Source organism: Centropristis striata, chromosome 20, assembly GCF_030273125.1.
Source record: "Centropristis striata isolate RG_2023a ecotype Rhode Island chromosome 20, C.striata_1.0, whole genome shotgun sequence".
NCBI classification, from domain to species: domain Eukaryota; kingdom Metazoa; phylum Chordata; class Actinopteri; order Perciformes; family Serranidae; genus Centropristis; species Centropristis striata.
In genome coordinates this window covers 19760246-19780293 of record NC_081536.1, presented here as the reverse complement: position 1 = coordinate 19780293, position 20048 = coordinate 19760246, and the positions used below count along the sequence as shown (strand labels likewise).

At 39.2% G+C, this 20048-nt stretch overlaps 1 protein-coding gene across 3 annotated transcripts; it reads right to left on the bottom strand.

The window, feature by feature from the left end:
- Positions 1-432: 432 nt before the first annotated feature.
- Positions 433-17638, bottom strand: ppm1ba (protein phosphatase, Mg2+/Mn2+ dependent, 1Ba). 3 transcript variants are annotated; one of them, XM_059359015.1, is made up of 7 exons: positions 17259-17638; positions 11454-12372; positions 10791-10908; positions 9287-9401; positions 8572-8629; positions 5453-5469; positions 433-4680 (listed from the first exon to the last, which is right to left on the bottom strand). In XM_059359015.1, coding segments are annotated over exons 2-7 (1197 nt in total). In that variant the 5' UTR covers positions 12342-12372; positions 17259-17638; the 3' UTR covers positions 433-4679. The 3 variants fall into 3 exon arrangements, with proteins under 3 accessions (XP_059214998.1, XP_059214997.1, XP_059214996.1); XM_059359014.1 differs by having other exon boundaries at positions 433-5469; XM_059359013.1 differs by lacking the exon at positions 5453-5469.
- Positions 17639-20048: the final 2410 nt, after the last annotated feature.

The window sequence follows — 20048 nt, the reverse complement described above, 5'->3', positions numbered from 1 at the left end:
TGTGTCATTACTGTCTCCACTCTGTGGAAAATGTCTAAAGTGTATGTTGTAAAAGAGGAATGCCTGTTAAGTTTATTTATAACATGTAGAGTTATCAGAGCTAAATATTCAAATATAAATGCTGCAAATCTGAATTGTTGCATCCATTTGGCCCCATACAAGGTTATGTTAAGTTATGTTAAAATGTAAAGCCCCAGGCTGTGCCAAAAGACTTTCTTCTCTGAACTTCATGGTAACTTTTTCTTGTCTACAAAGCCTTTTTGTGTTTCCTGGCAGAGAACAATGTGCACCACACAGTGCACAGACTGTCTCTGGATACACCAAAACAAATGCACAAACTTTCTATTGTGTTCAACTGAATAGTGAAAGCTTACAAAATGACACAAAGCTGACATTTCAAGTTGAAAGGGGAGGAAAAAAAACAGATAGCAGTTTTAAAGGTTTAACTTAAATCCATCTTTTATTGAAGTTTATGTTCACTGTATGATCTGTAACATTACAATAGCATACTGGGAAATTAGTACAGGAAGAAGGGATGGTGAATACCCTGGGTGTCTCATAAACCTGCCATCCTGTAGTCCTCTCAAAAGGGCAAAGATGAAGGCGAGTGGGTCACACTTTACTCTCAAATGCACACCGGCTTATTACCTAATTCCGTCTTCAAAATACAGCATTTCTATAAGAGAGCTAAAAAGTACTGGAATAAATAAAAACAAGTGTGGAATTTATACTTGCCATCATACATCTGTCTGTTCAAACAGTTTGTAAATAGTGACCAGAGACGACAGGAGGTGGCAAAGGGTTCATTTCCATCCTAAAATGCCCACATGAGGAATGTCATATCTGCCTTTTGTTGTTTGTTTTGTAGCACTTTCCAAATTGCCCCCACCAGCCTAGAACAGATTACTTATTTTTTTAAGGTTTTTTTTGTTCATCCTAACCCTGAAATCAAAGCAACAAATCAGGGTCAAATTATTCAGGCATCACCCGGCTACCAAAGTCTCCTCTAAAAGTGAGAAGTTTCCCACGCAAGTCTTGACATGATTTTCTACAAACCAGAATAATAATCAAGGAGCTAAGAGAGGTCGTTTTGCCATTAAATGACTGATGAGGAGAGACTGTGATGCTGCGGTGCTGCTTGTATTCAGTCCATGCAGTGGAATCAGTGTAAATAATGAAAAAAAATTACATTCAGAAAAATAAATGTTTCTCCTTCCTTCCCTCACTTAATTCCTCTCCTAGCCCAGTGTCTGATATAGCTTAAACATAAACCTAAACTGAGGACAATGTTCAGTGTGGTGAAGCCTAATACCATGTTTAAAAGTCAGGAAGTTATGAAATGGGAATGACTCAAGTTCAGGAAAAAATTTAAAGCAGATGCAGTGAAAAACAGAAAATTAAAAGAGGGGTTTTATAAGGTACTTATCCACAGTGAATATATGACCTGAGGTGGATGGTGGCAGGAGTACTGCTGCGGACGGATATAGCAGCAAAACTAAAAATGTGATCCAATGTTTAAATGTATGCTATTTAGGATATTTTCACAGCTTTACCTTGCTGTAAGACAGCCCTTTCCTATGAAGAACTGAAGACATTATTAATGCTCTCTTTAAAGTCACCACACTTCATTGACAAAAAATCTACCTCGCTGAACACAGGGGTTGCTGGTCTACCGCTGCCTTGATCAGTTACTGTAGGTATAACAATGATTATGGATAAGTATCTCACACTTCAAAAAATGTTAGCTACCCCTTTAATTGTTTTGCAGTTAAAAAAAAAAAAAAGGTTGATCAACTCAGTCTTAATATATTATTAGATTATATTATATTAATTAGTCTGCAATGTCTCAGTTAAATTTGACTTTTAAGGGGCAACGGCAAAAAACAAACCAAAAAGCCTCTGAATAAACCTATTTAAAATCAGAGCAACACAATGTGTGACATAGCACCCAATTTGACAGATTAAATTGAGTTTCAGGAGTTGCCCTTGTCGTATAAATACTGCCCCCATGAGATAAATGGTTGTGATCAGCCGGATAGAAATCAGTCTGAATAGGAGAGGGCCCATGCAAATTCCAGGTTTCCAGGCTAATAAGATCCCGTCATGTGTTCTATTTTTCTCTTAGTTCTTCTTTCATCACAATCTTTCCTCTTTAACATTGTGCTTCACCACACTGAACATGACCACATTATCCCAACCCGCCCCAGTACATCTCACACACAAAATACACTCTTCCCCTCAATCACAAAACATGCACAACTGTAGAGATCCCGCCCCCTCCCGCTCCCGCCACCACAAACAAAGAAAAACCAATCATCCCATTAAAACAACGCAACTGCAAAAGAACTACACATTCAAGTACCTATTTCTCATATGGCACCAAGAGCAAGTGTACCACAAGAACATTAATCAGCCTGCAAACTTTGTTAGGCCTATTCTCTTTCAATACTACCACTCCAGTAAGCACAATGAATTTGCCATTGAATGACTGAAAAATGTGTATATTACAGTTTTGTATATTACTTATACCCTATTAAAAATGCATCTACAGAAAAAAATACACATGCAAAGTATGTGTAACCACTTTGTCTTTGCACAAATTTGGAAGGAAAAAAAAAAAGGAAGAGGCTTCGATTCAGAAGTTTCAATCACTTATTAGTGCTTGGGTTGACAGAAATGAAATGGACTGCTGGTTGATCCAAAGAGTCAAACCAGGGCTTCCCCAGCAACCGTCCTGTGCCTTTAAGGCAAAGTCTATGAAGGTAACTGTGGAAAAATGAAGGACAGCAATTTCAGTGACAGTGTGAACACCGCTTTGGGTGTAGGGCCTATTCTTGTCTGTCCCTACAGTGTCCATCCTTTACTTCATACAGTGAAACACCAAAAACCTACTTTTCTCTCCCAATTTGCTGTACAAGGTATATTCCATGCTCCCATTGTCGATTTCTTATCCATCTGTAAAAGGACCACAGCCACAGTACTCTGAAAAGCCATATATAGCAAAAACATTTTTTTAAAGAAATGGAAAAACAAAAAAGGTAAATGATGGAATTTTTCAATCAAAACAAAAAATGGCATTATTTGTTTTGTTTTTACACAGGATATTTGAGAGATAGAAAAGGCAAGTTGTAGCACACGCAGGATTGTGTGTGTTAAGGAATAAGGGGGAAGAAGAAGAAGGTGAGGCTGGAATTCCTTTATCCCCAAACCCTGTCTTTGGAACGCTGCTGTGTGGGAACACTGTGTGCAACTTTGACTTTTTTTTTGTAATGTCTACACACAAAACATGTGCACATATGCACACACGTAGACCACACGCACATTAGGCCACAACAAATACCATGGCTGGGAATTAAGATGAAACAAACAAATTAAAATATATATCTATATATATATTTATATATATATATATATGAATTTAATATATAATTTATATCTTTCTATCTCTTAAACAGCAGGCTCATAAGCTTATGATTCTGGCAATGTCTGCCAATGCAAATGACAGCTGGGTCTCTTGTCGTATGAAGGGACAGAGAAAGCGAAAAAAGAGAGAGACAGAGGGGAAGAGCGAGAAATTAACTATTTGATATCCTTTAAGAGACAGGAGGAGAGAAAGTGAGCAGGGGCGTGCAAGAAGAGTCATCACACTTGTGTTTAAACCTTCTCCATGTAATTCCTATTTGCAGCCAGACACCAGTCCATGCCCTGTGTTAGTTTGTATGCAGCATGGAGGAGCCAAACTGAAATTAGTTGCCAGTTCTCCCATGAGTGCTCCCCTCGTGTAGCCTCAGGTGATGGATTTCAGGCTTTGACCCAGAAAGTCTTTGGATAGCGAGGACTTTGGGAGTTTTAAATCCACAAGTTCTGTGAGGCTGCCTCCAGTGAGCCTGGTGCACGGGCAGGTGAAGTGTTGGGGCCCCCATTTGAGTACCAGTAATACCCAGAACCCCAAGCTTGCCTGAACTGGACAACATAGTTTGAGGTGAGTGGGAGTTGCAGGTTTGGTGGGCGATTGGCTGCCAGTCAGGTGCAATCAAAGTTCACACTTCAAAACAAACAATGCAACAACATCAAGAACACAGCCAACAAACCAATGTAGTCTCTTCAGTATCTTGTCAGTGTCCTACAAACATCCATGAGGGACTGGTTTGGTGATTGCTGGCTGGCTGGCTGACTGACTGAATGTTGAGGCCTCCCTTCTCTCTCAGTCCTGAGAAAGGCACCATGAGCCCCAAAGCGTTTGAAGCAGGGCTGCTCCTGTGTCTCCATCAATCCACAACAAAAACAACCACCACAAGGAAAGCAAGAAAACGAGGGGCAAGAAAAACTGTGCTTGTTTGCCTCTCTAAAGTATATACTGTAGTTCTGTTCTCAGTTATCAATGCAGCCGTTTTTATTTTCCCCGTTTTGTTCTACAAAAAAAAAAAACTAAATCTGTTCTGCAGTCCTCCACATTGGGTGAGTTGTTTGCTTCTAAAACCAGGATTACTGCTTCTATTGATCTCTCAGTGTGGGTAATACAAATTAAAAAAATAAAAATATCCCAGAGGAAATTAAAAGGTGACTATGGATGTGATCTTGTGTGGAAAAGTGGTCCTGTTTTTTTTTCTTCTTCTTCTTTTTTTTGGATCGGGCAGTTGTGCTGGACAGCTACCAGTGGTACTCCAACTCCGCTCCGCTCTATCAGAGGAAAGTCACACAAAGAAGGAGAAAAGGGAAAGAGGAGAGTAGGATATTGGAGGAAGAGGAGGGAAGAGGGAAGGAGGAATAAGAGAAAAGTTGGAAAACAAGACAAAAGTAGGGGGAGCGGGGTGATAAAGAGGGAACAGTGTCATTACATGTAGAAAACACAATCATTATAGTCACATTCAATGATTTCGTTTCCCAACCTGAACTTCAAGGCCAGGTTTTTCCTACAATCAAATAAAAAAAAAACAACACAATAAAGTTGAAAAGCAGTTAAAAAGCAGTGTAAGCCAGGGCACACTTTCAATCTCAGTGTGTAGGTTCTTTCTGCAACAATACGCCAACACAACAATTCCAAGGCCTTTCGTCTTTTTGCAGGGAGTGACACAGAAACGAAGACTGTTACACAGTTGCGTGCAGTTGTGGAGAGACTGAGTGAGACAGCGATGCATGCGTGTAAGGCGTGTGCGTGTGACGTGAGAGGGGGGACGGACAGGACCAAAAGACAACGACCATTCATCCTCATAAAGCCTGGACACTCGCGTCCATACGCACACACGCCTTAAAGTCTACACGGAGCTCCGCATGCCAGAGAGTAGATCAGAGCAGGAAGTAGAGACTGATGAAGGAGCGACAGGGGAATATGCGTAGCAGGTCACCACTTACATGCCTGTAAGAATGTTTGGGAGTGTGGGTATGTATGTGTGTAGATGAGTGGTTGGAAGAAAGGGGGGGGGGGGTGACAGTTATATATGTGATCACTTACCAAATGAAACAGGAGGGCTGCGTTAATCAGAGGGTGAACACACAGTTAGACAAATCTATACATCCCTTATCTTAGCAATGTGTTGAGTGTTTTCTTAACTATATTTTAGAAGAGTTTAACAACTCCAGTATTTCTAGTCTTATGGACAAGTTCATTTTAATAGAAATCTTTGAGGGTTTTTATAAGTTAAAGATGCTATCAGTAAGTATTTTCTACAATTCCAATTCAAAAAAAGTTGAAACTAACATTAAACAGAATGTGATCATTTGATAATCCTTTTTGACACATGTAATTAAAAAATGTACAATCACTGTATATTTTATGTATAAAAAGTTTAACCATTCTGCTTTTATTTATGTTTACTTGTATAGAACAACCACCAGGGGAGCCAATCACAGATCGCTGGAAGCAGTATCGGCCAATATTGATCACTGTTGGCTTTCTATTTAAAAATGCAACAATATCTATTATCTATTATTTGTCAAAGGGAATTCTGTCTCTGCCCTCCATTAACCAATAATATTGCTTTTTATATACAATTCAGGGGTTACATAAATTATTTAACTTAGAGAATAAAAAACTACAAACCTTAGTCAAAAACTCAAAACCCACCTTTTCAAAATAGCTTACAAGACCTGAACTCAAATCTCTCATCTCTGAGTTAGTCCTGTTTTCTTCTGCATTTTGTGTTTGTGTGTATCTAATTCCTGTTATGTTAAGCAACTTTGAATACCTTTAAAAGCACTATAAAAATTGAATGTATTATTATTAGTGGCACAGCATTCCTTAAACACTGTTGCTATCGTGATTACAATTAAAATATTTTTAATGCCACTTTGTATAGAATTTATAAATTAGATGCAGTGATTTCCATCAGGACTGATAAAACAAAAATGTGGTTACATTTACATAAAAACTCTACACATACAGGCTTTAAGCAAAATAAAACATGTTTTAATGTTTTATGCTTGTGTGCGTGTGTGTATAAGGCAAAGAGTAACTCTATACCCTTATATAGACAAACCAAGACAACACAACAAGGCGAACACCACCTCACCCCCAACAGGAGCTGCCAAACAAGAGACCTCACACACATAAAACAGACACACAGATAACAACTTCTTTGAGTGAGACTCCGCCTCAGGACGTTCGTCCATCACTAGCGACACATAAATAGACATACAACAACACACCAAGCATGACACGCAATTAACGTGGACAGAGCTTCATATTAAAGCATTTCAGTGCGTCATTCCCTTACAGACACATCTGATACAGATACACTCACATGAAACAAGCACCCATCCACTGCAACAACAGAAAGTGACAGGACCATACAGGTGTCATTGACTCCCAGTTTTCAAGCCATTATTTCAGAAACGGCATGTTTCTGTTAAACTTGCTGGCAAGTTTAGATCTCGACAGAACACAGGATTGTATTTTCACACATGGGAAAGACTACAGCCTTGATTACAATTTTCTTGAGTATAACAGCATTTCATACAAACTCTCTAGTGGCATGAATTCTCAAATATTAGCCACAGCTAGGCCTGTCACAATAACCACATTTTGTCAGACAATATTATTCCTGGAAATATTTGTGATAAACAATAATATTGTCATTTTAAGACCATTTTATTCCAATGATCAATGATATAATGATAATAGCATAACAATGCAAGTGCACCCTTTCAAAGAGCAATACAATCAATAGCCTGAGCTTTTAGCTGTGACAAAAAGCAAATAGGGATTAGCTTTGAATAGTTTATTATATATATTATATTTTATATATATATATATATATATATATATATATATATATATATATATATATATATAAATGCTATTTATTCTGGTATCATGTTGGCTAAAATGTTCTTATGACATTGAAACAAACATGCTCTGTAAAAATAACGGGTAATATAATACCATATATGGATATGACCATTTAACTTTTGCTGAACCTGATAAGTTAATATTGCAATTATTGTGACAGGCCTTTATTCCCCTAAACTTTTTTATAGGTATACTTTATTGTTTGCTGTTCAAAACAAACATAGTTGCATGCAACAAAGTTAAACAACTAACAAAACAAACAAACAGAAGTCAGGTATTTGGGTCACAGACACAGACAGCAAAGAAGAGGATATTACTGCAGGTTTGAAAAGTATGTTTGGACATTGTTTGTTTGAATTGAAGTCAGCAAATCTGACTGCAGCCACTGTCTTCAATGAGGTAACAAGTTGCAAACCTTTGGGAGACACTTTTCACACAATGACAGTGTTTGAGACTTGTAACATACGTTTCCAGTGGATTATGCAATTTTGCAATCTGTGTCGCACTACATTTGTGCATTGTGTTGGTACTTTTTTTTATACATTTAGTTTTGACTACTGCTTTATCTTCTGTGTGTGTTTATCCCAAGTCTGCAACATGTGTTTCCAATATTTTAATAACACATAAAGGCAGTACCTCACAAAAGGGAACACTGTTCTGGTATCAGTGTCAGGTGTGATTCAAATTGTACTGGAATTTATTTTGCCATCTAATAAGTACTAAGTACAGACAGATTCAGAACGTGTTAGTTTAAGAGTCCTTTGAGCTTGATTTGTGTAAGGACAGGGAAAACAGGGAGCGCACAGACAGTGCCCCACTTAGAGAAAATAACTTGGAAGAGAATGCTTTCAGCAGCAGTCACTGGATTTGGTAAAAGTGCAAAAGTTCTCAGTTCCACTAGAAAGACTTTTGACAAAGCTGTGTTGTCATGCATGCATAACTCATTATGAGGGCTGACAGGAGGGTGTGCATCATGCACAGGAAAAAAACGATGTTTATCATAATGGGAGGATGTGCTGGGCTCAAAGCCACCTCTGAAGTCAATTATAATACTTCATCTGCTATGGTTTTAAGGGTTAAAAAAAAAAGACTACAATACACACATATGACCAGCTTGGTCCACCAGACAGGGTGAATCAACATATTGAGCTTTTGTAGAACCACCAAAACTCAGATTGTGTTCTAAATACTCACGTAGACTCAAGACTTTAGTATAAGATTTGTGTTGTGTAAATGGTCAAAGAAGGATAAAGATCATATTGATCACATAAACTGATACTGACCCCATCTTCCTCCCTGTATGGGTTCAGGCGGTTGTATACTGCTTCAATAACACTGCGTCTGCAGGAAGAACACAGACAAAAAAATGTGATTAGGCGTCTTGAGCTATTACAGTCAAACAATCCATTAAAGCAGCAGCATAGCAGGGTGTATGTGGAAAAACAAGATATTGTAAGATGTAGTAGTACAAAAAAATCTTGCTAGAGTTGTAGCGACTGCAAAACTGGAAAAGTATTTTGATTTCCTAGGTAGGTGGTTGCAATGACAAAAATCAAAAGTTGGGCTGAACATACACATATATAACATAATGGGGATTTTTGTTTTACATGTAGTTCAATATTTATATTCCAGATGTTTAAATGCAGAATATTGTACAACTCTGCTGACATATTAGGCCATTTTCAGGTTCATACTTACTAACTTACATAATTTGGGGTTTTTGTAATAGCTAGAATGTTGATGATCATGATCAGATTTTTTTTTTTTTTTAATAAAATAAAAGTCTTAATCTTTCTGTCTGAATATATCTGTCAGAAACACATAGGATGGGAAGCAAAATCTGAATCCCATGTTTTCTGATCCAGGTAGCCCACACAAAAAATGACTATGTTGTCTTATTTGACAGTTTGTTTGCACAAGCACTAAAAAAGTGAGTTTTTCATGATATGTCGATTTAAAAATAACGTTGAGTATCCCTATAAAGCCAGTGGTCCTTACTTGCTGGCGAGGCCTCCCCCCGGCGGCAGCAGGGGCATGCCGATGTCAGTGGACAGGTTCCTCATCACTGCTACCAAGTCCGGAAACCCCTCCTCCCCTGGCCGAGACAGCATCTCTAAAAACAACACCAGAGACATTGTTACACAAGTCAGTATTAACAGAGCTTCTGATAGCCTAGAACAGCTGGGGTGAGACAGGAGAGGGAGAGAAGAACAGGAGAGGGACCAAAAATGTGACAAATGTGGAGAAAAGGAGTGAAGATGGAAAACATATAAGTTAATTTGTGGAATTGATTGTGTGTGCAAGAGAAAGGGGAGCGATGGTGACAGAAAGAGGCCTGCAACTGAGTTAAGAGTGGCGTGAGGCCAGGTCAATGTTCAGCCAGAGCATTCCTCTCCCTTTCTGTTCTTCTCTCTTTCTATTATTTCTTTCTATCTTCCAGTATTAGACAGTACTAGAAGCCAAACACCCAAACAAGCTTTTGCACAACTGTACTTTAGCCTGAAATGTTATATTGTAACCAACTCTGGAGTGCCTATCAAACAGATTCAGCAAACATAAACTTGTTGTTTTATACACATTAACCAACACCTGTACTGCATCGTATTACAATGGATTTTATAGGCTACAGTATCTTCCAAATACTAGACCCTTTTTTTTTTTAACTCAAAACTGGTTAGTAGTACAAGACAAGTGTAAATTATTTTTCACAACAGCTAACCAGACCTGGTTTCACACAAACTAACAGTAGCCATGGAAGAGAGCTCACGAAACCAATTTAAAAAAAAAAAGCTGCACTGTGTTGGTTAGAGGGACTCATGCATCCTGAGAAAAAAAGGGATGAAATGAGAAAGAAAGACAGGAGGGGAGCAGGGAATCTATCCAAAAAAAGACAGGGAATGTTTGAGCAAGGGAGGGCAGAGAAAGATGCGTTTAGGGAGGAAAAGGGAGGAGAGGAGCAAACAGGGAATAAAGAGGCAAGATGCTTGCTGAAATGGAAAAGGAGGTCATGACGGTGTCATTTCTCGGCTGTGAGCCGGAGATAACTTGGCTGGAGGTTAGACAATAGAGAGTGGCAGGGTCAGTCAGTGGAGGAAACACACATACAGATATGATGTCTCAGTTGGAGAAGGACTGTGTATCTTTGAGAAAAACCTCTGAAGGAACTAAGATTAAGACTTGTTTTTTTCCAAAGACACTTTTATAAACATATTAATTTATGTTATTGGTCCTAAAATTATTAAATTATTCAAATTGTAAATAAGAATGAGAAACCTACAGCTATAACAGTTATAAAAACAGTAATTTTTCACCATTTACCACAACACTCAAGAACCTTTTCAAATGAAACGCCCTTTTATTCACTTAGAGCCATACAAAGCATTCGTACACTCCAGAACAAAATATTCTGAAAATGTGCAACTAATTTTTCAACTTTTAACAATCACATTATGTTTTCACAAACAGTAAACATTGGTTATTTTCACCATCCATCCATTCTCACCTTCCACTCGAGACTCCAGATATTTGTTGAGCTCAGCGTCTTTCCTCACAGCTTCCTCTGACACTTTTGGAGCGTTGGGAAAACACACTAACACAACACTCATATTATCCCGACTCCCCTGAGATCGACGGTAGGGGAAAGGAGCAAAGAAAGAGCAGGTGAGAGAAGGAGTTATTACAGATTTCAGAATGAAATAATGAAGATCATTTCCAAGGCACAAGTAATAAAGCGGCCTGCACTGTGAATCATATCAATTAATATATACAATGTCCCTTTTTCCTTATGAACACTATTTGAATCCATTGTAATAACCTGAATTCAAACTGACCACATCTGCTGTTCCCTGCCAGATTGAAACAGCAGTGTTTCAAGCCTACAGAAGGGGAGTATTTGATATGTCAAAATTAAAAGCTTGTATCAACTTTATTTTCTCCACTTTGCCTATTTGACGGACCATTTGGTTATGCAATATATTTGGAGCAGGGAATTTAAATGGCCTTGTGGGTGATACAATAATTTTAAAATTAATTTGTGCAAAATTGTTTCCTGGAGAATTTCATTCTTCAAGATTGCACACATTTTGCATTAACAATCAAAGCAAAAACAAGAGCAATGCTCAAAAGCAATTTTGATTTTTTTTTTTTTTTTTTTTTTTACACACACCTTGTGGAGGCAGGTGTCCACCACTTCATTGCAGACTCTCTCCAGGTCATCAGACACTTCAAGCCTCGATTTCACAAACTCGCACAGCTCCTCATTGGACATGACATCCCAGATGCCATCACACGCCAGGATAACGAACTGATCCAGTTCTGGGGCCCGAACCATCTCATACACCTCCGGTTCGGGGCTAACCAGCTGCTCTGTGGGGCCCTTTCCATCCACGCACTTGTAATCGTAGTCCCCCAAGGCCCTTGATACAGCCAGTGACCCATTAACCCTCTGAATCATCACTGAGCCGCCAGCATTCTGGATGCGCTCCCTCTCACGTGGGTTGCAAGGCTTGTGGTCGAGTGTAGAGAAGCACACGTGTGAATTACGGTACAGAACGGCTCGAGAATCTCCACAGTTGATGAAGAAGAAATGATCTGGTGACAGGAGGATTCCCACTGCTGTAGAGCCACTACGGTCCATGCCATTTCGAAGGTCAGAGAAGCTGCGCATGTGCTCATCAATCCTCAGGAAGCCTGTCCGGATCCCGGCTTTCACAGTCTCCACTGTAGGGGGAACCAGTGCTGGAGGGTCACTGCTGGAGCTGTCTGACCCAGCCTGGGAGCCTTGGGTCCCTCCAGCCCCTAAGCTAGCACTGATTATGTGTTCCAGAAGGTGCTTTGAGCAATAGTTAGCAACCCTTGAGCCAGCGTGACCGTCATACACGGCAAAAAAGGACCAGTCAGTCATACCAGGAGCAGGAAGTCCCAACACAGCTGTGTGAGCATCCTCCATCTCCACCCGCCAGCCCTGCATGGAGCTAAGCCCATAGCGCAGGCCATTGCCCTCATCATGCAAGTTGTGCTTCTCTGTCCTGGGCTTGTCCAGGAACGCACCCATGGCTCTGCCCTCGAGAGAGACCCACTGCTACCTGCAGGAGAGGAAAAAACAGACAAAAAAAGAAAAGACGCAGAATTTGTATTGAACACTGGAGTCACTGCAGGCCTGAGTACTGTGTTGAGTTTTGACCTGGATTACAATACAAAGTTAAAATGTTAATCTTCAAGTTTGCTCATCAATTGCATTTTTATAATGACACTGGTAAGCTTAAAACATAAATGGCAACCTAAGTCTTTAGTTAAACACCAAGAAACAAAAGATACTGCATTTAAAAACTTATATAGCCAAGATTTCATTTTTAAGTTGTTGAATCAGGATGTGAAGATAAATCAGGCCTCCACACACAATTGTAGTGGTTATGCCTTTTCAGCCAACAAAAACAGATTACAGATCTTAATTCAACCTCTGAGGGTCTGAAAATGTGAACCCTGCAAATTATAACAGAGTCCGACTGCTGGAGCTTTTCTAAGCATGCGTGTGTACTGTTTACTTAATAGCCCTAAAGGAATAATTCAACCAAACAGTGATCATAGCTCATCATATCCAGAAATAGCACAGCCATTTTGGTTTATGCTTAAAGAGACTGAGAAGCCAGCTTAAAAGCTTCTTTGGCCAGCCAGAGCTGGCTACTAAGAGCATTAACATACTCTACAGAGTGGTCGAGGATGTGTTATCTGTCTGTTACTGCATCTGCATTAGCTAAATGAACGGCAGTATCAGGCTCTTCATAGAAGAGAATTATTCTATATCCTCCATGTTAATTGGTTACATAATGGAACAACATGAACTAATACAGCCTTATTGATTTTCACACTACTTAATGGCCTCTTAGCCTTTGAAATTATACTCTTAACTTGTACCTTAATTCCTGAAAATATCAATAAATGCTACTTACAAATAATGCATATTCACAGTTCCGGTCTATTAATGTGCATGTTGTGAAGGCTCAAAGTTACAATTTTTTAAAACATATACACTTCCCAGTTTCAAATTGGCATTAAGTCAGCCTATTTAGTCATCCTTCTCACATGCATCTGAAAAACAGATACATCTAAATCTTAACTGATACCACTATTGACACCAGCACTTTACTCATATCATATGCTGACATTAGTGTGTGATGCCTACAAATCAAGCCTACACTGTTGAGATAAGAATGACATATCCAAGACCTGAATGTATGTTAATCATCCCAAAAGTTTTAAAAGTTCAAAGATTAAACTGGAGGTTGCTTCATGTTAAATATAAGTACTTACTAAAACTTACTAATACCGACTTAAATATGCCAATACCAAAAGCCCAAAACATTATCATCTACACTCTGCCAGTGAAGCGAAGTCTAAGTCTAGTACTATTTGTTTACTTTTAGAAAAAAAATGGATGATCAGAATGAAAATGGTTTGTGTGACTTACACTCTCCCATCCTCACACTGTGATACAATGAATAACAGGTGTGTTTTGTTTTGCATATCAGCACACACACACAGGCTTGGCCACTGATCACACATCAAAGGTCTGGGAAGCGTCACTAGTCCAAACCACTTGAATTATTACCTTGACAACAAATGCATTCACACACACATTCAACCTATTATTGAGCAGATATCAAAGCCATGTGCACAATCACCAAACCAAATGATTTGCTCTTTCACCTGTGCAGCAACAGCATACAAACGGTACAAAGGCATGGGCCTTTTTTTTGTTGAGGCTGATAAGTCATCATCCACACAGAGATAGAATATCTGCATCAAAAATGCATATACCGTAAGCACAGACAACTCCTGGGAGTGATGTCACCCAGTCTGACGTCTCCATGGTTACACAGCTTGGAGTGGCAGCTGAGTGGTTGCCATAGCAACAGTAGCAGTAGATGTTGGTGGTTACAGCATGTGGCAAGAGATCTGCACAGCCATGCCACTGTGGGTATGCAAGTCACCTTCTAGAGGAAGTGGCGTAAGAATACGAAATCCGAACACAAGTGGTCAGCTGGACACCCTTGGAGACGCAAAATACACAGGTGTAAAGGCGTGTCTCATCTGTCCACTTGTGATCCGATCGTCCAAGAAGCATTTTAAAACCAAGTGTAAACAGGGTCTGTGTGTAACTGTGAATCCTTTACAAGTTTCACTAAGAGGAATCCTCTCTTTTGCATATTAAAGGTGGCGAAACTAACCTCACCTTTAATTTACTGACACTACTTTCCATTGTCACACATGGCAAGATGAAGTGTATGGCGGATGCTGTTTAAGAGTCCAAGTTGAAAGCTGGCAAACAGACGGGCCAACAGGTCTTAGACTTCAGACAACCAGGGTAGCTTTAACAAGCTAACTCAATTTAACAGTCAGCTGCTGATGGGATATACGCAGGGCCAGATTAGCTTGTCAAACACAGACTACACACAGCAGTGAACTACTACTAACATAAAAGCCCCCCCCCCCTTATTTGGTGACATGCAGTGTATAATGTGTGATAAAATATCCTTCATCTACATTTCAAATTACAGCATCACACAACTGATGAACTGTATAGATGATCGGTATTAAAATAAACTTTTACCTTTATAAAGACCAGCGCTAAGATCATCAGCTATGCATGTATGTAGTGTTGCCTGAATGTCTGATAAGATGTTTTTTTATATCCAATGTAGTGTACTAAAATGATCTCACAATGCAATGTAGTAAGTAGTGGAAAAAGCAATAGATAAAATCAAGGCACAGACAAGAACAAGACTGCTGGATTAAAGAATTTTGACTTCTTTCAAAAAAAAAAAAAAATACCCAAACCAATAATAAATCTTCAAAATATTTGGCTTTAATTTAATCGCTGACAGCTAATCGATTAATCTTTGCAGCTCTACTGTCCACATTCACATTTGAAAGAGTAAAAAAGTCCAGATATATGGAACTGCTCTCTGTTATGAAAAAAATTCTAACCTAAATGAAATCAGCTTTACCGCTCAATAAAGGGTCTCCTTTTACAAAATGAAGAGGTGGAACAAACCGATATCTAAGCTCCCCCTCTTTGATGACTCATCATTGAAGTCGCATCAGAAGCAGTCAATTTCCCGTAACAAGTGCTCTTTCAACAGACAGCTTCAGTCATCTTCAGTGCAGTGGCGTCAAAGAAGATGGGGCTGTTACTTGACCAGACGGGAGTCAATCAGACATTAGCCATAGAGGAAAATGTGTCATACTGGACTGTGAGTGGCTTCTTGGCAACACGAAGAGTATGTGTACTTGTATATACCTGCTCTCTCTATTCAGAATCCTGGATTGCCGTAAATTTAACTCCCGGGCATCAAACGTTGAGAAACAGTGAAATGTGGTGAGATGCAGAGGGATGAATGACATGTAACTGGATGGGTTCATCATTTGCCATGTACTAAATGTTGTAAAAGCAATCTCAATTCCTGCAGGAGACACTGATACAGCACATGCAAGTGGTTGCACAAAATGTTTCTAGATGGTTCAGTGAACATGCTTAGGCCTTGGCCACAATTACTATGTTTAACAGATTTAAAGCAGTCAAGATCTACTATCCAGCTGACATCATCACTGTCAAAGTTACAGCCAAGAGTTGTGCTCATCTTCACCTCTCACAAATGTCCTTATGTAAATGAATAACTCTTTGGTAAGCAAATGGTGAGTATAATGTGAATGTGACAATGGAAATGTGGGAAAGTTTAAGAGTTTATTCTCTGGACATTGGTTCAACAGGGAGTATATGCTGGCTAATACTAAAATAGAAAACAGTGTTATCACAAAATGCATCTGCAGCTCAGTCTTTTTTCTGCTCAGACACATGTGCACAACACTCATCCATCTCCCCCTCTTGGCACTTGATAAATTTATCTTTGAGTTATTTCAAGCTTCCCAGTTAACACTGTAACTGAGTGTACATCTGCGCATGAAGCAATTAAATCAACAGGCTCAACCAAAGTGTATAGATGAATGCCTTTGGACAGGCCAACAGACTTGCAATAGTCACAGGCTATAACAGCACAGCTAGTGCAGGATTTCACATCAAGGTGCCAACACAAACATGCCACTGATGATGCTGCCATTTCTGGAACACACCGTCAGACAAACACACTGCCAAACACACAGCCACATACACACCAAAAACCCAATAAAACTACCCACAACAAGCCAATGAAACAAGTTAATTCCTGTGCTGGTGGTTCATGGGAATGGGAATACAAAACATCAGGGAACTTCAGTTTTTAGTGACAGTAGACCTGACTATGTAGATTGACAATAAAAAATTAAATATGAATTTCATAATTACACCATGTGGGATTAAGTTGGCATAAAAAAACAACATTTGTGGTACTCAAAACAATCTCACTCATTTTCAATGTGCTAGATCTTGTTACAGTCACAGTTATTGAGACACATTAATTCACCTCAGGACATTCATAATATAATAACAACGACGTATTCAGTTGCATTAGGGGGTGCAATGTTGTTATCATAATATAAACAGACGTTATTTACCAAATACTGCGCATAAACAAAAGTGGGTGAGGTTCAGTATTTAAGCCACATAATGCCACCAATTACAAACCTAATGATACATTTGACATCTATCGAGAAAAATACATGGTAACAACAACTAACGTCAGTCACTTAACAAAATAGGACCTCAGCATGCTGATAGCTGGCGCAATACCAGTGGAGCCGATAATATTATATTCATCATTACCACTACCAAGATACATACAGCTATACTTTTAAGCATCTAATCCATAATAACATTTGCGGAGTCAGTTGTCCCTAAGTGAAAATCAGGCCACTTGTGTTGTTAGCTAACCAGCTAGCGAAGTTGTCAAAGTGTTTGTTAGCGGTTGACTAGCCAATTTTAGTAAGAGCCCTTTACTACAAACGTTGCTTATTTCAGGTGCCAGATGTTACTTACTTTGAAGGAAATGAACTACCTCTACCAGTCCTTCGTCTTGTGGCTTCAGTGGCAGGTTTGTTTAGTGCTCAGGCTTGTTGTGATAGGCTTATCTCTCGTTAATGTTAGCCACTTTCGTTTCTCGGCCCCTTGCTCTTCAGCTAGCTTTGATTAAGCTAGCCAGCATTTCACACGACCAGTTCTGCTTTCAGCATGTCTCTGCATCGGAACAAGGATTTTATGTACATGTTTGGCACTGTTAACCCCAGGGAGCACCAAATAAATATCCGCTGTGTTGGCTGCTGGTTGAAAAGGAAAAACAGTCGTTTCGGCAAGATGTATCTATGATTTGAACAACTAGCTAATTTTGGCTAAAGCTAAATGTATGAGGCAGATGACGTTCTTTTTCAACATGCAGTTTGGGGGCGGGGCGATCATCTGGCTCTCTTCTGTGATTGGACAATCGCTGATTCGATGCTGAGACACGATTGGTCAAATAATGGGTCAGTCCGGCATCCTCTGGCATACTGTAAACAGTAGAAATCAAGAAGTTTGATTGCTGGCTGTTAGTGTGCCAGTGTGTGAGTGAGCGAAAAATACTTTCCACACTTTTAATAGACAAACTGCATCCACTACCATTTAACAGTGATCATATTACACATTATATGTAGAGTGTAGACTTAAAGGCCTCCATCGAGATGGTGGCAAGTTGTAAGTATCTAGGTGTATACCTGGATAATAAGTTGGATTGGTCGCTAAACACTGACGCTCTCTACAAAAAGGGGCCTCTTTTTCTCAAGGAAGCTCAGATCTCTGGACATTTGTAGTAAGATGCTACAGATGTTTTATCAGTCTGTGGCGGCGAGTGTGTTGTTTAATGCTGCAGTCTGCTGGGGAGGCAGCATCAGCCACAGAGATGCAAGGCGGTTAAACAGACTGGTCAAAAAAGCTGGTTCTGTGCTTGGAGCCAGGTTGGACACACTGGAGGAGGTGGTGGAAAGATGACCTGTCAAGATGTTCAAGGCCATCCTGAAATACCCAGATAAAAAAACCTTTATAGACCCAAAAAACAGCAGTGGACGGCTCCTCTCTCTCCTTTGCAGGACGGAGAGATACAAAAGATCCTTTGCTCCTAAAGCCATCAGGCTGTCTCATTCTAACAGAGATTCTACCAGACTAACTGAATTTCCCCTTGGGGATGAATAAAGTAATTTTGATTTGATTGATTGATAAACATGCCATAGCAGTAAATGCACAGGTGTAATTGATAAAAACGTAATAGTGGCTGCACCCCACTTAGTTTAGCCAGTTTAAGTGTCCTGTTATTGTGATACTAGTGAGAACTTTGGAGTCTTTGTTAATGGCATCCTTCAACACATTGGCTGGATGGTACTATTTTATATCCAGTCAGTCCTGGTGGCCTGGGACAAGGTAGCTGGGTTAAGGATTGTAGAACCTGATAATGTAATAAAAATTGTAGAACCTGATAATGTAATAAATTCCCATTAATGTAATAACCCCGTTAATGTAATAAAAATCTGCACTTGAGTCCAGTGAAAATGTAATAAAACCTGATAATGTAATAACTTCCCAATAATGTAATAAAGTGCATTTCCCAATAATGTAATACACTTTTAACCAATAATGTAATAAAGTATTACATTAATGGGAGGTTATTACATTATCAGGTTAGCCTTCATTTTGCAAGTCCTGATAATGTAATAACTTCCCGATAATGTAATAAAGTGCAGCAGACCACCCATTACTTGAGTTCAAGTGGTGATACTGTGTAGGCAACTCTAGCTCAAGAGCTCTAGCGCCACCAACAGGTCAAAGTTGAATGTTTATTAACTTTTGACCCGTTCATCCATTTTTCACAAACGAGGTATCCATTACACACGAATGCATTCAACAGCTTCTTGAAATCTAAAGGTGCTTGGCTGTGACAACCAATCACACTTAATGGCTAAGTCGCCAAACAGGAAGTTAGCCTATTTCTCAGCAACCCTTTAACATATCTTAACCAAACTTGGTATATAGAGTCATGACGTCATCCTGGGAACACCTAAACAATTTGGTGACCTTTGACATATAGGGGGCGGTGCAATATCGTAAATGTGTTTTAACTCCTATATCTTCACATAAGTGGATTGCAAACTTATTTTTCAATGTCTGGCGATATTGCCAGACCTCTCCAAATAGCTCCAAAACTTTTTTGCACATCACAATTTGGCTGCCATTCCGATCTTTGAGCATCCTGGTGTTAAACTTTAACTCTTATTGACATTAAACCGGCTTAGAACCTAGGAAAAAAACCTGGTCTCAACCAGCCTCGGTGCCATCCACTATACATGCCCCTTCATCATTGCTTGCAGCTTTTATACGTTTTTGGAATGGATTATTTTGTATTTCAAACTATATGTAACTACTTGTGCCTAGTGCTTTCAGAACATTTTCACATAATCAACAGCAATTTTAGGCTACAAAGCACTGCTCAAACAGTGCAGTAACACTTTACTTTTTACTAAGTACATAGGTTGGATACATTGTATTAGGGACCCTGTAAAATAAAGTGTTACCAACTGTGTTCTGAGCTCGTTAAATATCACTGGCAAATTGCAGTGGACTCCAAATGCAACAATTTTGTATTTGTTTATTTATTTAATTGCAACACACAACAAAAGTAACCTATATCCAGAAAAGCCAGTAATATATAGTGTTACCAACAGTGCTCTGAACTTTTTAAATATCACTGGCACATTACAGTGGACTCCAAATGCAACAATTTTGTATTTGTTCAGTTAATTTCAA

Excerpts from the sequence above, each read along its gene's own strand:
- ppm1ba (XM_059359013.1), bottom strand. The coding sequence starts at position 12,341 with ATGGGTGCGTTCCTGGACAAGCCCAGGACAGAGAAGCACAACTTGCAT. Across the intron at positions 10,909-11,453 it reads TGGACACCTGCCTCCACAAG|GGGAGTCGGGATAATATGAG; the intron begins GTGTGTGTAAAA and ends CGTCGATCTCAG. Across the intron at positions 8,630-9,286 it reads GGGGGAGGCCTCGCCAGCAA|ACGCAGTGTTATTGAAGCAG; the intron begins GTAAGGACCACT and ends TTCTTCCTGCAG.